The 15,945-nt window shown below is 36.2% G+C and overlaps 1 protein-coding gene across 2 annotated transcripts in view; it reads right to left on the bottom strand.

The window, feature by feature from the left end:
* Positions 1 to 7,458: 7,458 nt before the first annotated feature.
* Positions 7,459 to 15,945, bottom strand: part of LOC138710638 (uncharacterized) — a 46,707-nt gene continuing 38,220 nt past the window's right edge. For both annotated transcript variants that reach the window (XM_069841674.1, XM_069841675.1), the window contains 2 exons: positions 13,474 to 13,669; positions 7,459 to 7,783 (listed from right to left, as the gene is read on the bottom strand). In XM_069841674.1, coding sequence (XP_069697775.1) covers positions 7,605 to 7,783; positions 13,474 to 13,669 — 375 coding nt within the window. In that variant the 3' untranslated portion in view covers positions 7,459 to 7,604. The remainder of the gene's footprint in view (positions 7,784 to 13,473; positions 13,670 to 15,945) is intronic.

Raw genomic sequence — 15,945 nt, 5'->3', positions numbered from 1 at the left:
CCTCGAGGAATCTGTGTACAAGGAGGGTATATAGCAGCATTGCAGCTCCGGTGAACCAAGTGTGTGAATCTCAGGGGCTTATGTTCAGAAATAAAGGTTGTTTCAGAATAATCCCATTTTAATTTCTATGTCAGGCTATGAACTTTTCAAACAACTCTCGTAAGAGCCATAGTTTTCAACCATCTTGGGTTAAACAATTTCCATGGTGCTGTATGAAAAATCAGGCCATGTTAAATACGTAACAACATTTTGGAGAAACAGCAATTAAAGTTTTATCATACTTTTTATTGGTATTGTACAGCGCTTTATCAACTGCCGTGATTATCTAGCGCCTGAGTGAAATGAATGTGATAATGTCAGCGAAATAAGTCTATGGTCCAGCGCCGAAATTTACTCGTCATTTACTCTTAATTGGTTAAGGAAAAATCCCGGAAAAACCTCAACCAGATAACTTGTCCCAATCAGAATTTGAACCCAGGCCCTCTTGTTTAACTATCAGACATGCTAACCGTTACTCCACAGTGGTGGACTCCTAGGGCCGTATTCATAGACATTCTTACCGCGGTCTTCCGGTGGATGATCAACGAACTAACGTTTTCCGTATTCATAAACCAATGTTGCCACCGGCGTGACTCAGTCGGTTAAGGCGCTTGCCTGCCGGTCTGAAGTTGCGTTCGGGCGCGGGTTCGATCCCCGCTTGGGCTGATTACCTGGTTGGGTTTTTTCCGAGGTTTTCCCCAACCGTAATGTGAATGCAAGGTAATCTATGGCGAATCCTCGGCCTCATCTCGCCAAATATCATCTCGCTATCACCAATCTCATCGACGCTAAATAACCTAGTAGTTGATACAGCGTCGTTAAATAACCAACTAAAAAAATAAATAAACCAATGTTAGCAATATGATATCATATGAATCCTGTACAAGTAACCTGTCGATAGCCGGGGCTAGTTTAGCACGCTCGTAGCGTGGGCTAGCGAAATGTCTATGAATAGCACCCTATGACTTTAGTGCAGTCTTGCTTCCACCCCCTCCACCGGTACCTAACTTTTAAACAAAACATTTAACAAAAATACACTGCATTATAATCGATAAGGTAAGACTGCTAGCAGAGTATTACGTTTATTTATTCAAACATCTATGATCCTTAATTATTGCTGTAAAATAAAATTCTTATTAATGAATTTTAAGAATAATTATTAGTAACTTAATCGTGGTTGTGTCTTTCTTCAGAAGTCACGCTACACCACTGGAACTAGGATATTATTATTATTATTATTATTATTATTATTATTATTATTATTATTATTATTATTATTATTATTATTATTATTATTATTGTGACTTTAATTCAGCTGAAAAGCTGAATAATAGTAATGTTAAGACTTGAGAACATCGGACACAAATTGTGTTTACCTTCGCAATATTACCAAGTTTCGTAATCACGACAAACACACACAACAAGCTTTATTGGACTAAAGGTGCTAATTTCAAACACAGAATTGCTGTTAAAATATTTATTTAGTGAGATAAAGATCTTTAGTGAAGAGGTACATAACCATGTGATCATAGATAGAACCACATCTGTTGAAAGCATGAGGTCCTGTGTAGGGACACACTTCACACACCATTAGCAGCGGTCCTGACTTCAATAACGCAGAGCGTGCGAAGTGAAGAAGTAGAAGCATGCAATTTCTTCCTCTCGAGTATATAAATGCAGTCGAGCACTAGTCAGCACAAAATACGAATAGCTGTGATTATTACGACTTCTGTAAAGCCTTGGTTTCTTTGAACCAAGCATGCGAGACAAATCCGGACTATACGACACACAGATCACACACAAAGACAGTACGAGAGAGTGAGAGACTGAGTGGTTTCTATAGCTGCGAGGTCCACTTCACACAAATCCAGACTCTACGTACACGAACTATAGTGAATGGTTTCTAAAGCCTCTGATCACAATTATATCTGATTGGCCATTCCTATGTTATAAAATGACAACATATGTATAAAAGAGAACAACCACTAGGATCTCCACTGTCCAAAATGAATTTTTTGGTAACGACCGCTAGATGGAAGTACAGTAGAGCATCGATTATCCGAAACAATTGGATACGGGGGGTATTCGGATAACTGATTTTTCGGATAACCGATAATTTATGAAACCAAATTGTACCGGTATCATAGAAGCAGTATGAAACAAAGAAACACTGATATTAAACACAAAACTGTACATACAGCATACATTTTGTATCACATGTCTTACAAATAACACAGAGAATTGACTAGCCTAGTTTGACAAGTTCAAAATGGTCATTAAAATAGCCTACAGTTTAGTAAAAGAAGTCCATTTTTTTGTTTCAGAGCTGAGACTCGTTTTTTGCCGCTAAAGCTCGCAAATAGCGCTAGCAAAACTTCTACATGGCGCGCATGCAAATTTGAATTTGCCGACTGGAACACTTTCGGTTAACCGATGTTTCGGTTGATCGGTATTTGGATAATCGATGCTCTACTGTATTGCTGCAAGCTATTACTCATCCACCGCTATGGAATAACGGTTAGCATGCATCACCGTGAAACGAGAGGGCCTAGGTTCAAATCCTGGTTGAGGTTTTTTTTCCCAGAGGTTTTCCCTCAACCCAGTAAGAGCGAATGCTGGGTAACTTTCGGCACAGGACCCTGGACTCATTTCGCTGGCATTATCACCTTCATCTCACTCAGACGCTAAATAACCATAACAGTTGAAAAAGAGTCTTAAATAACCAATAATAATAATAATAATAATAATAATAATAATAATAATAATAATAATAATGATAATATTGTGGGCCCCATCACCACGGCATGGCGCGTCCTTAGGTTGTGGATAGAGGAGACGGCCTCCATATATGGAGGGTAGCTGCGATTATATTGAATAAGCAATCATGGACAGCCGATAAGGGGTGGTCCTCCAGGTGGGGGTTGGGCGAAGGGCTAACAACCCATCATCATAAAAAAAACAGCTTGTTACGAAGCCCCAAAATAAGCCTCGGAATGGGATGATTCTCTGGCACGACCACAACAAAGGAATAAGGTTATGTGATTTGGTACTCGAAATGTTACAAGTCTAAAATGGATTTGAGGGAGATGGGATACGATGGTAGAGACTGGATTAATCTTGATGAGGATAGGGACCGATGGCGGGCTTATGTGAGGGCGGCAATGAACCTCCGGGTTCTTTAAAGGCCATACATGAGTAAATAAGTAATAATAATAATAATAATAATAATAATAATAATAATAATAATAATAGCTATTACTCGATGCAATTCCAAGAGTGTTTATAACGTGACTTCTTTTGCAGTCGCTAGATGGCAGAATAGTGAAATTGATGAAAGTTATTTGTCTTGAAAGTGCATTAGGCCGATAAATCTGTTATATATGATCGGAGCTAAAGCTGTGAGGTGCGCGGTTTGCGCAGATTCGCAGAGAGCCCTCGCATCGTCGCCTCGGACTAATTCGGATTTGTGCGAGGCACGTACTGCGAGGCTTCAGCAAATAGTAATTTTTTTTATCTAAAAGTGAGAAGGAAAAATGATGCGTTCTAAAGAAGTATAGATTGGATTTTTTTTCCATTGTTTAATTTTAAATGAATTAACGTTTCAAAGATTTGTTTTATCTTCGTCTTCAAGTGAGAAAAAGAGGGGATGAGAAGGATAGCTTACTTGTTGGAGTCGTTACAAACAGCTATTCTACTTTATTGATTAACGATAGTTTGTTGAGAGCGGAATATAGGCTGTATGCAAAGGCCTGAAAATCAATATTATGATGATTCACAAGAACGGATGTATGAAGAAAAAGTATCTATGAAAATAAAACAATTACAATTAAGATACGTGAAGTAGGGAAAGACAGTCTACTGAATGCAAATAACCGTGCATCTAACAGTATCGGTAAAAGAGTGTAGAGAAGCGTAAATCTGCACATAAGTATAAAACCGGTATTGCATCTAGTTTTTTCTCAGGTTACTTACTAGCTGTTCGAAAATGAACTATGTGGGAGGAATTTGCAGTGTTTTATATCTGTAAATGATTTAAGTTCATATGTGGGTTCAAGGGACGAATGTGTGATAAAAATTAATCATAAAAAAATAAAACAGATATATGGAGTGTTGCCGATTTACTGAAGATATCAGTCGTCTCAAAAAAAAAAAAAAAAGGATAACGTCCTCTTTTCATTAGCTTATTATCTCTGATTGAGGTTCTGGCAGTATATCTCACTTGACGATATGTGTCAGAGGAAGTACTTTGTATAGGCCTATATCTGAAGTCTGATGTGTAGCTAATCAGCAATGTATGCAGTGGAGGAGGAAAGAAACTCGCCACGCTACTCCATTTCTCCTGGTTTAGTTGCCTCATGAGGTTCCAACTAGTCTTCAGACTGTTGACTAAACATACGTACATAGCCTACATTGGCTTCCTATTTCAAAAGCAGCAAACAGGCAGCGAGATCCACTGTCAACGTCAATGGAGAAAAAAAAAAACACGCAAAAACACGTCCTTGCAAGGGAGTTCGAGACTGAGAAAAACTGAATATGTGAACTCCAAGCCTGTTTGCCACTTGTCTCACTCCACTAAAGGAACTTCAGAGAATTTTGAACGGGAAAGCCGGACACAACCTGTGCTCAGCAAGTGATCCACCACGCGAACTCGCAGCGTGAGAGAGCACATTATAAGCCTCGCAGAGTCATTGCGAAGATTGTACGCACCACCGGCCTCGCACCTCGCATGCATCAGTTCTTAAAACCAAGCTTAAAGCATGCGACGCCTCGCACAAATCCGGACTACACGAAAGATAGTGAGTTTTTTTTCTATAGCTGCGAGATGCAAGGTCTTTGCACCTCGCAACTATAGAAACCACTCACTATCAGTCATGCAGTCCGGATTTTTTGCGAGGCTGACCCCGCACGTCGCATGCGTCGATTCAGAAAAACCAAGGCTTAAGGGTTACCAGAACTCTGTCCGTGTCCTCTACGTTTAAGTTTCCATCCCTAAGGTCCCATCATCACTTCTTGGTTTTTATCAGTGGGGGGGCACTGGACTGAACATTTTCTGATTACAGGCTGTTGAGACTATTGGCCTACTTTTGAGTGTACTTCATCATCAATAATGAAAAAGGTTCAAGTTATAGGCCTACTCGTACCTCTGCAGTAGTTCTCGAGTGCTCATTTCCTGGCTCTCTATAGTAATAATGACGATTGTCCAACGTATACACATCAAATATCCCCCATGTCGTATTTTGGAATTTGGTATTTGTTACGAATGAGGCTCTTGCAGATTTCGATCAGTAGTAGAGTTTTTCATGAACAGCTTGCTTCTTCTATCAGGTTCCTCACGAATGTAGGCCTAAGGCATGGTTTCCGGAATTTTAGTGAAAAAAATTTGGTTATTGGGGCTAATTCCATGAACTTTCGAAATAATACAGATAGTTTACGGTTACTGGTACAGATAAAAGTTGTAAATTATGGAGATGCATTTTTCTGTTGTGTGGTACGAAGTAATATGAGGACTAACTAGTCTTGTTTATTATTATTAGTAGTAAAAACGTGATTTTTTAATTACTGAATGATTACAAGTGACGTCATAATTAATGTATTAAAACAATTTAAGAGAAAAGAAATAAGGAACTGAAAAATGCAAAAGATGAATAAGTAGCTATGAAAAATAATAATGAAAAAAAAAAAAACAATACCACAGAAGAAAGCTGCTGAGAACCTGTTAGAAGAAGGGAAGAAAAAACTGCAGATGGCATTAAGAGGAATGATTTTGCTGAAGATTCACTAGCTTCAGAAATGATAAATATATCTACTAAAATATTGGAGAAAATTAATGAAGTTTTGGAGAAGAAAGAGAAAAAAATAAAACTATTTGAAAATCCAATTTCAGCTGGACTTTATATCAATGCTAATAATTTATTTTTGCAGGTCTACTTCTTGTTTGTTTTTGCCATAGATGTCCATTATGTGCATTTTAAGTTAAGTTATATTTTCTTTTAATATGTGAGATTGTTTTTAGTTCTTGAAATTATAAACATAATAAGGTAAATATTTAAGGAATAACAGTTATTTTAGAACCAAACTGAACATTACTCGCAAAATTAACTTCAATATTGTTGCTTGAATAATAATAATAAATAAATAAATAAATAAATACATAAATAAATAAATAAATAAATAAATAAATAAATAAATAAATAAATAAATAAATAAATAAATAAATAAATAAATAAATACATTTTTTACTTTTGTATTAAACAAAGAGCGGGGACACATATGCAATTCATTTCCATTAATGTCTAAACAACTAAATATTAGTACTGTATTTCTTCTAATGGCATTAGGCTCATTGTGCAGTAGCTTCTGAAAATGCTGACTGAATTGCGTGTGTGTGGTATGTGGGAGTTCCCCATGAGGCTTTAAATAAATATATTATAATGAAATACTGCCCATATTGTTTTGTTAAATATCATACTTTTTCTTCTTGAGTTGTGGACTGACTCGATAAAAGACTATCCAATTATAAACGGGACTAGAAAAAAGCGTTGGAAAGCGGAAAGAAAATAATTAACATAAAAGATTGACTGCACTTGTTTAAAATAAAATTATAAAAAAAAAGACTAAAATTCGTAACATTCACGTGATGATGTCAGTGGACGTTATACTCACTAAAGTCGTGAATTGTTTGAATATGAGAGTGAATATCAAGATATTACAAACTTCGCCCTAATCCATAGGCATCCAACAATATGTAGCAGTGAAATATGTAAAGTAAAATAACCGAATTCGTTGGAAACCGGTAAGAAACCTTATGTTCGGTTCATGTTTGCTGAGTCTCTGTAGAACCGAAGCTCGCTTTGCATTTGTTCAATCTTTTTCCTTCCTTATGTTCGGTGCCTTTCTCCTTAGTTCCTCCTCTCCTGTGCCTTTATGCTTTAGCTTCACAATTATCTCAGGTCAATCTTGCGAATTTACGTAAAGTAATGAGTACAGGTAATTTTTTTGTTATTAATATAACTGAACATTCACAAAAATATGCGTGTAAATAAACCAAATAAAATATATATATATATATATTCATATGTTCATAGTACCCCTACTACTGTGCAATGTTCAAACATGGGAGAGGAAACCAAGACATTACAAACTTTATCTTAGTTCATATGAAAAATCAATCACAAGATATGTCCTCAAATCCTTAAGTGTTTGAAACATGAATGGATGGGAGAGGAGGACAGTAAATATTTTCATAACATGGTTGAAAAAACATGACAGGCTTCCTTCTGCAGAGCGAACATCAGCGTATATCAAACTTCCCTATACTCGACAAAGGATCCGTTTGTGCTTTGCCAGTGATTATTGCTGCTTCTGATAATAATACTTAGCACCTTACGAAAGGAGGAATAAAGCAAGAAATGCAATATATAATACTGTATTTAATTTATTAAAATATATAAAAGTATAAAATACATGTAAATAGCACAACAAACGAGGAAATTTGAATTTCGAATTAGAATTATGTCATTATAAACGTTTTTCTGGACCCAAAACTCAGAAAAATGAGATCCACTTCACATAGAGAAAGTCCTGCTGCCAACAGATTCTTGCAGGAGCTTCTGGAACAAGATCGCTAATTCTCGGACAAGATAATTCACAGCATCTTTTATCTCTTCGCAGTCCATAATGTCGCCAGTCTGACGAGATAATATTATGTCTGTTATTCTTTTTATCACCTTCTTTTTCGACATAACTAAAGAAAAGAAAAATAACATTTCAATTATAACATTAACTTTAGAAAATTAATATCTTGGACATGAATGTCCAACATAAGCAAAAAAGGAGAGGACGGAATTAGCCATTCCATTTGTTGTATTGTATTTTATTTATTAGTTGTCGTTTCAGCAGAAGTAATTACTGACAGTGTCAAAATACAAATGGTAAATTATCGTACTAAAACAAACAATATAATAAATCTCTCCGCAGTGCATATGAAGGGAAGGATAAGTCACTGTGATTCGTCTGTTGGATGAGGACATTAAGCCTGGTGGCCCCCTTGGTGATATTCGACAGGAGTAGGCTATGTGCCGGCACCGGGTTTACCCTTCTCCCTTCCTCACTATCATCATCCTCACTCATTCCCTACACTACACTTACACGAACACTTAACATACACTCACCCTAGTACACGACATAACTTTTCACAGATACACATTATGCATAACGTGGCCAGCCGAAGTAGTGTGCAACTTGAAAATGGGTCACAGTCCTGCCATCTATCCGCAGTATGCAGAACCCGAATCATGCAAAATGAAGTGGGTAGGCATTAGGCACACACACATATATTACATACGTACACCACTAAGGATGAAACAAACTTATCCTGAACACTCAGTCCTTAGATTTTGCCAGCATAGTCAAGTCAAGATTCTAAAAGGTATAGCCTATCCTCTAGATCAGTGGTCATCAGGACACTGCACCCTCAGGCTAGCGTCTCTTACCTGCGGAGAAGAGACTGTATTATGGTGCATCCGTGGCTGCTGGCGGGTATGCTTTCTACCTCTTCCTGCTGCACGACGGGGTATAGCACGTTGCTCCGCTTATCCTTTACCTATTTCAGTAAGTGCTGAAGATCACTGATCTAGATAAAGCTTACAACACACTTATCCCAAAAAATATTTGACATTTTCTGTAATTATTTATGACTTTTCTGGAGATAGGACGAATCCGTACATATGTTTACAAACATCTCCAATGTCTGCTGTCTTGCAGTGGTGACTTTAGAAGATTTTTGATTTATGAAAAAAAAAAAATCTACAACTAGGTATATATAAATAAATTATAAAATAAATAAAACGTAAGATAAGAATTTCCTTCACAATCCTCAAATTACAACATTCCTTCCTGTGTAATGAAACTCAAATAACTATATTCTCGTATTGATTACTGCAAGTAGTCACCATTCATATTCTTGCAGTTTCTCTCTTTATCCTTCTTTACATTCCATTTGTGTTTCTGAAATTAAATTCCCGTGTGATTTTATTTCTAACCAGGACTTCAATATTTGTTTCGAAAGATGAAGTGCTAAGTCTTAAAATATGTACCAGGCGACCATTGCAAAGTCAATTGTGATGTTGGCATTTAGTGTAATTCATTTTGGGAAACATTTGCTCACAAATATAGAGCCAAATACTGCTATTAACTCGAATGCAAAAAGTCTCACGAAGTTTATCAACAGATAAAGACTTAAATAGTTCCCAATCATATATTTTAAAACGTATTAAGAGCAAAGAATTCCGCAAAGTAACTATGTAGTTCTGTTTGCAGCTAACGTGGCGCCTTATTACGTGGGCACTTGTAAGGATTGTTAAAACAACTGTATTTTCAGCTCTATTTCTTCACTTCTTCATCTGACGTTACTCTCCTCTTCGACACACAAATATTGTTCCTCCCACTCATTGTGAAAATGATACTTTGAAGTCGACATCCTGCCAGTTACTATAATCCGCTACTGAACGGATCTTTTCATTGCGAAATGTGAAAGGAGGTGCATAAGTATACTTAAGAGGAGTGAAGATACCAGAATTTTTATTTTGCGAGGACAATTCCAATGTTAAATATTAGGCTAGGCTCAGTGCTCTTTGGTTACAACACGGGATTACAGCAAGTAGGAATCCGGCCTGCATTATAAGATAACAGTCTATAACTGACAGCTACAAATTTCCTCGAATTTATTGATGCTTTCTCCGAAAGTACTTCAAATATATCCGTGACGTGAACAGCCCATGAAGAGTCAAGGCCAACCAGAATGGAGGTATTGAGTGATCAGAACGTTGCTCCCCGCAGCCATTGTAGCTAGTTTTCGAAAGCAAATTTTGCTACCTATTGCAGCTCCCCAAATTCATCACGATGCTGGGTGGACACTGATCCCATACACTGCCAAAAATGCTTTTCCTATGAAGACTCGAAACCAGCGTGCTTTCTGTAACGTGAGTCCTAGATATGATGCCTTAGACCATGAACTTCGAATATATATATCCGAATAAAATCCCGACCATATCAGCGATATTTTTGTATTCTTTTCCTAGATTCTGTACATGATTTTTTTAATCCTACTTGCAGACCAAAAAATTCATTTTGGAAGGATTTTTGTTCCAATAATAGTGACAGGAAGTAAGACTTACGGTATATCCGAATCTACTATATAAATATTGGCGGTATATTCGAGGAGAAGTATGCTGATTAGCATAAGATTAATCCTCCATTTGCGCATAAATAAGTTGAGAAATAAAAATATGCTGAAAAATTCTTCAATAAATATTTTCCTTGTTCTCTCATTTTCCTGGCAAGATAGTAGAATATGTATTGCATCTTCTTTTTGATTGTAGAAAGGGCACATACCTTTTCCTATGTCTCTTCTTCTATACTTTAACCTCCAAATTCTCAATCTCCACCATGCTAAGCCCATCTGTTCTTCCCTGATGTTAATTCTTATGTATTTTTTCTGCCTCTATACGATTTCATTTCTTTATAATCTCTTAATGACTTTAGACTGTTTAAATTGGTAAACATTTCTTGACTCGCTATCTCATTACTCCCCTCTATTACAATTTCACCTATTAAGTTTACATTAATTGATCCAATTTAGTTCTAATCTGCTCACGTTATTTCCTAGTTCTCTTAAGCAATTTGGCTTAGTTTGCGTCATTTGTAGGAATCTTATACTCATACATTTTTTCGTCGCATCACTTCCCCTTTATCCCAAATACATTTAAAAAATTCAATTTTCCTAAGATAATTCCCATACTATCATTCATACCCATTTCCAGTCTGGGCACTATATTTGAATCATTCCATGAAATACTTAAACATTTTTTTTACAATCTTTTGATATCTGTCTACATAATATTTGTGATAAGTAATTTCCCAGATATCAAAATTATTTATTTATTTTTTTTTACTCTATGTTGAACCATCTGTTTTAACATTTGTCTATTGCAGTGAGTGCTTCATTCCATTTATTTACGGTATTTTTAATTTGTCCTTTCCAATCTCCCTTACTAGGTACCTGTTTAATATTAATCCTAAATATGTAAATTTAGCAACACTATTAATTCGGATATTGTTTGGGTACCATATTTCTTTTTTACTCCGTACTCCTCCTCTCTTGCATATTAGCACTTTTGTTTTCTTCACATTTGCCCTATTTTCAAATCCCAGTTTAAGCAAGATTTTGTAATCTCATTTATAGCCTTCTGTAAACCTACAATAGTAAATGATCCGATAGCACAATCATCTGCAAAAAGTAATCCTAGAATCGACACATCTAAAATGGATGGGCAATGACAGTTAGTTGCTATATGATAATGAAGGATCCACTGCAAGAGGGAGATATATATATATTTTTTTTTTCTTTGTTGGTAACTCTATAGCATCTATTAATGCTTCATGGTTGTGCTGGCAGATGTAGTTGCTTGTCAACAATGTGACGCTGAAACGTGTGTTCAGGTTGCTGCCCAGTGACAGTCCTGATGTATTTTATGTTTTCGATAATTGGCTAATTAATATTAACCCGGAATACTCACAATCACACTCACATTCATACAAAAAGAGGGAGATATGCCATAAAATTCTGAAAGACGAGATTTCACGTGTTTCAGCCAGTTCCTATCACCCATTTTTCTTTCTCTAAACTATACAGATGTGCTACCGGTACTGCACAACCAATGATAGAGCATTCTGACAAATTCTAGGATATGGTCCTTTCCGTAAAAGTCTTATTTTTCTTCCTTTATAGTTGTTGTGGCATAGCTTCCTCTTGCAGGGGACCCCTCGATTAATTATAGAGAATTTCACTAAAATCACAAAAATGCATTTCGTTTTCAAATGTAAACAAATAATATCTTATTACCCTCTAAAAACAGAAATGCACAAATATGCAAATGCAGCTTCACATCAAATTTGCAACAAAAAATTAAATTAAATTCAATTAAAAATTTAAAATAATCAACTAAAAATGTATTTTAATTCACTCAGTTTTGTATGACGGGCTGTGACTTTACCACCTTTCCTATCAATTCCCATCCTCACTTTCGCGAGGTGCAACCTGGTTTTTACTAACGAGGCTCTGGGGACCGAGATTTGGTGGTACAACCATTACATCATGCAGTAGAGAAAATGCTACATTAGTGGAAACCCTACATCTCTATCCCTCTGGGCTAGCAACCTACTGGGAGTATTCTTTCACTTGCTTTCAAATCTCGTAACAAGTCTCGGATCTCTGGGATGTCCCAAAAGGTGTTGGAGGGAAAATTCCTCTTTATTAAGAGATTGTAACAGGCCACATGGCCTAAAACTTGTATGAGTGATGATGATGATGGTGATGATGATTTTGTATGAAACATAAAATATTAAGTAATGAAAGATGAGTGGAACAGAGAAAAATTCTCTCCAGCACCGGGATTTGAACCCGGGTTTTCAGCTCTACGTGCTGATGCTCTATCCACTAAGCCACACCGGATTGCCATCCCGATGTCGGATCGAATCCTCTCAGTTTAAGTTCCACTCATGCACTGCGTCATAGATGTATGAAAGTGGCACAATGTCCACACATGTGCAGAGGTGCACTCGTTAGGAGTGACTAAGTGGCCGGGATCTGACGGTATAAGTGCCGTCTTAAATCACTAAGTGATTATTTTTCGCATATCATACTGAGAGGATTTGATCCGACATCGGGATGGGAATCCGGTGTGGCTTAGTGGATAGAGCATCAGCACGTAGAGCTGAAAACCCGGGTTCAAATCCCGGTGCAGGAGAGAATTTTTCTCTGTTCCACTCATCTTTCATCACATGATGACGCAGAATAACTGCACGGAAATATCATATGTACTTCGGTACATCATAATAATATACATAATATTAAGAAAGAGACAGCAAATTATGACATTCTAGTAGAGGGAAAAAAATGCTAAGTCTTCAAAATTCTAGTCCTAGCCATATTGCATCAGCCTACTCAATAGTGGCTCTCTTCCACATATAAGAATCCATCCAATTTACTTTAGAACTTTTGTATTAACACAGTTTCCTTTTAACTTAAAACATGATCTGTCATTAACAAAACACGATACACCCATAAATTATTTATGCAGATAGATGATGATGATGATGATGATGATGATGATGATGATGATGATGATGATGATTGTGAGGAGGAGAAAGAGGAGGACAACGACAATGGTTCTTAAATGAAAATGAAGAGCATTGTCATATAACATTCTATGGCTTATCACCTTCATCTAGTGCATTCTGATGTTTAATTCCCTCCTCCCACTCGGAAAAAAATAGTTATTAACTTATCACTAAGAAACAAGAAAGAGGAGGGAGAAGAAAAGAAAGACAAAGATTAGAAAAGTCAGTTAATTTGTTAAATATACAGGCACACACCTGTTGAAGGACTAAACAACAGCTTCCTCTTGGCAGCCAAACTTTTGACTAGCTGCTCCTTCGCAATAGAGTACAAATTCTTATCAAGTGTTTGTATTTTGTTGTTAAGGTCTTCTTTTCCCTTGTTCAGGTCGAGGAGTTCATCTTTATGTAAAGGCTCGCTAAATACGGCTTTAGCAAGGTCTGTGAGAGAGGGCTGCAATTGAGGAACAACAAAAAAATAGGTTCAATGCTCAATCAAATACATTCTATTACTTATAATTATAAAGATGCAACAAGCAACTAATTCATCGTTGGAATATATAGGCTGCACATACAAATTGAGACATTAGTTTCCAAAAGTATTTTTTATCTAAATTCTCTATTATGCCCTTGAAATTACATCAAAATACTCGTAGGCTACATCAAAAGATTAATCTTGTCGAGTTTTACTTGAAAAACAAAGAATTGTGGAACAGTGCGACGACATTTTGCAACGTAATTTCCTTGTGTTCCCATTCCACATAGGAGGACAATATTAAACTTCTGAGTCTGTCTGAAATACCGATATCTTTCGTGAACATTTTATTTCGCACATTTTTACATATAACATTAGTTATTTTTGCTACTTTGTAAAGTGTATGTCAAAGAATTACAAGTAATTGCATGGCATCTTTTATTTTTTTCGGTGACAAACTATAAGATTATTTTACAAATGGAAAAATGTGAGTCATGAGGCTTTTAGGTTGTATGACGGTACTTTTGCATGCTTCAGATGTGCTATGAAATGAAATATCTATGTTTGGAACTCACCATTGAATCATCCGGAATTAGGGTTGCCAGATTCTCAAATTGAAAATAGGAACAAATTTATGACTACTGTAAACTAGAGACTAGAGTACGGTAAGTGATTACTGATATTGAAGTCTGAAAAATATATTTTCTTTATATATATATATATATATATATATATATAAAACCACAATATACTTTATTACTTAAACAAAACTTGCATTATCCGGTACTTAATTTTTTTTAGATATTATTTTCCAATTAGACATACATATGCACACATCACAGCTTGCAATGAATTGAAACATCACTTTCATACTCACTGCTCTTTCTAGGCATATTTAAAAAAGCATTATTGGAAACAGTACTATCATAAAATTATCTGCATGATGTGTTGTAATTTTAAATAAGGCAATAGCTCATTTTTATATTAAGTTTACTAAACTTCTCTTTCTATCACTCCTCCATTTGAACTTCACTGCAGAAAATATTCTTTCAATGAAAGAATTGAATGGAAACACACTGACAGGGCCGTAACCAGCAGACTGTGCTAGGGATTGCTCCGATCTTCCTAGGGATTGCAACTGAACTGGGTTTTGGGCGGGGGGGGGGGCTCACGACAGAAACAGTTTGGCTATGGCACATGCACGGACCTCTCATGCAGTGCCAGCATGATCCTTACCTGGATTTATTTTCGCGTGCATATTTCAGATCAAATCAAGAAGTTCCCTTCATGCTCCAGTTACACAGCTTGCATATTCGAAGGTTAGGTTTGGTCAGTTTAGGTTTTTATTAACCAAGTCCGCGCATGTGCAGTTATCATCTCACAGTCAAATTGTTCTTGTTGGGAGTCGCACGTTTCTGAGCTTTTTTTTTTTTTTTTTGTACATTGGATTTAATACAACAATAATGAAACATTAAATATTTTAAAGGACACTTGAAAGGATTGAAGTGATACTTTATGGATCTAAAATAGCTGCAGATTTATGTTCGTCTCACTGTTGAACTGTTTCAGAAGCTTATAAATATTCAAACACTTCGTTTCATTCTTCTCGAAGCCCAACAAGATCAAATTCGCTTCACGTTGACTTTTCATATTCTGTCATTGTGGTCTAACAATCCTGGTAAGGACTGAAAAGGAGCTTTTGCAGAATGTTGTACCAATACTGGATCCAAAACCTCTACATGAAGCCAGAAAATCATGAACTGAAGGAAAAGCAGCTTTCATCTCATATAATAATTTTTAAGAACATCAGTTTTCTCCCTCTTAAACTTATTCAAATAACGTTTTGCAAACATCATCTCTTCTTTAGGTGGTATGTTTATGCCCAATTGTGCTACTAGACTGTCATAATTTGCTGTCTCTTTCTTTAAGTCTTCTGCTACAAAAATAATAGCTGAAATAAGCTCTTGATTATTGCTTGATCTTCTTTCAAGTTCTACTAGTACTGCATCAATTATTTCATAAGTAACTGACTTTAGTCTTGAACACTGGTTGTCCTCTTTCGCTGATTCACGAATAGGTTCGTTAACTATGTAGTCACGTAACAATCTGCTTTTCTTGCGAACTTGCTATGCTTTGTTCTCGGATTGAATTTCAAATCTCCTATCTTTGTACAGAACCAAGCATGTTTTCAGAGTTGATTTATACCCATTTGCATCTCTGAGTTGTTTCAAAGTTTCACAAACTACATTTCCTAT

Source organism: Periplaneta americana, chromosome 12 (assembly GCF_040183065.1).
Source record: "Periplaneta americana isolate PAMFEO1 chromosome 12, P.americana_PAMFEO1_priV1, whole genome shotgun sequence".
Classification (NCBI taxonomy): domain Eukaryota; kingdom Metazoa; phylum Arthropoda; class Insecta; order Blattodea; family Blattidae; genus Periplaneta; species Periplaneta americana.
The sequence above is the reverse complement of the archived record's forward strand: the minus strand, read 5'-3'. Positions and strand labels throughout refer to the sequence as shown.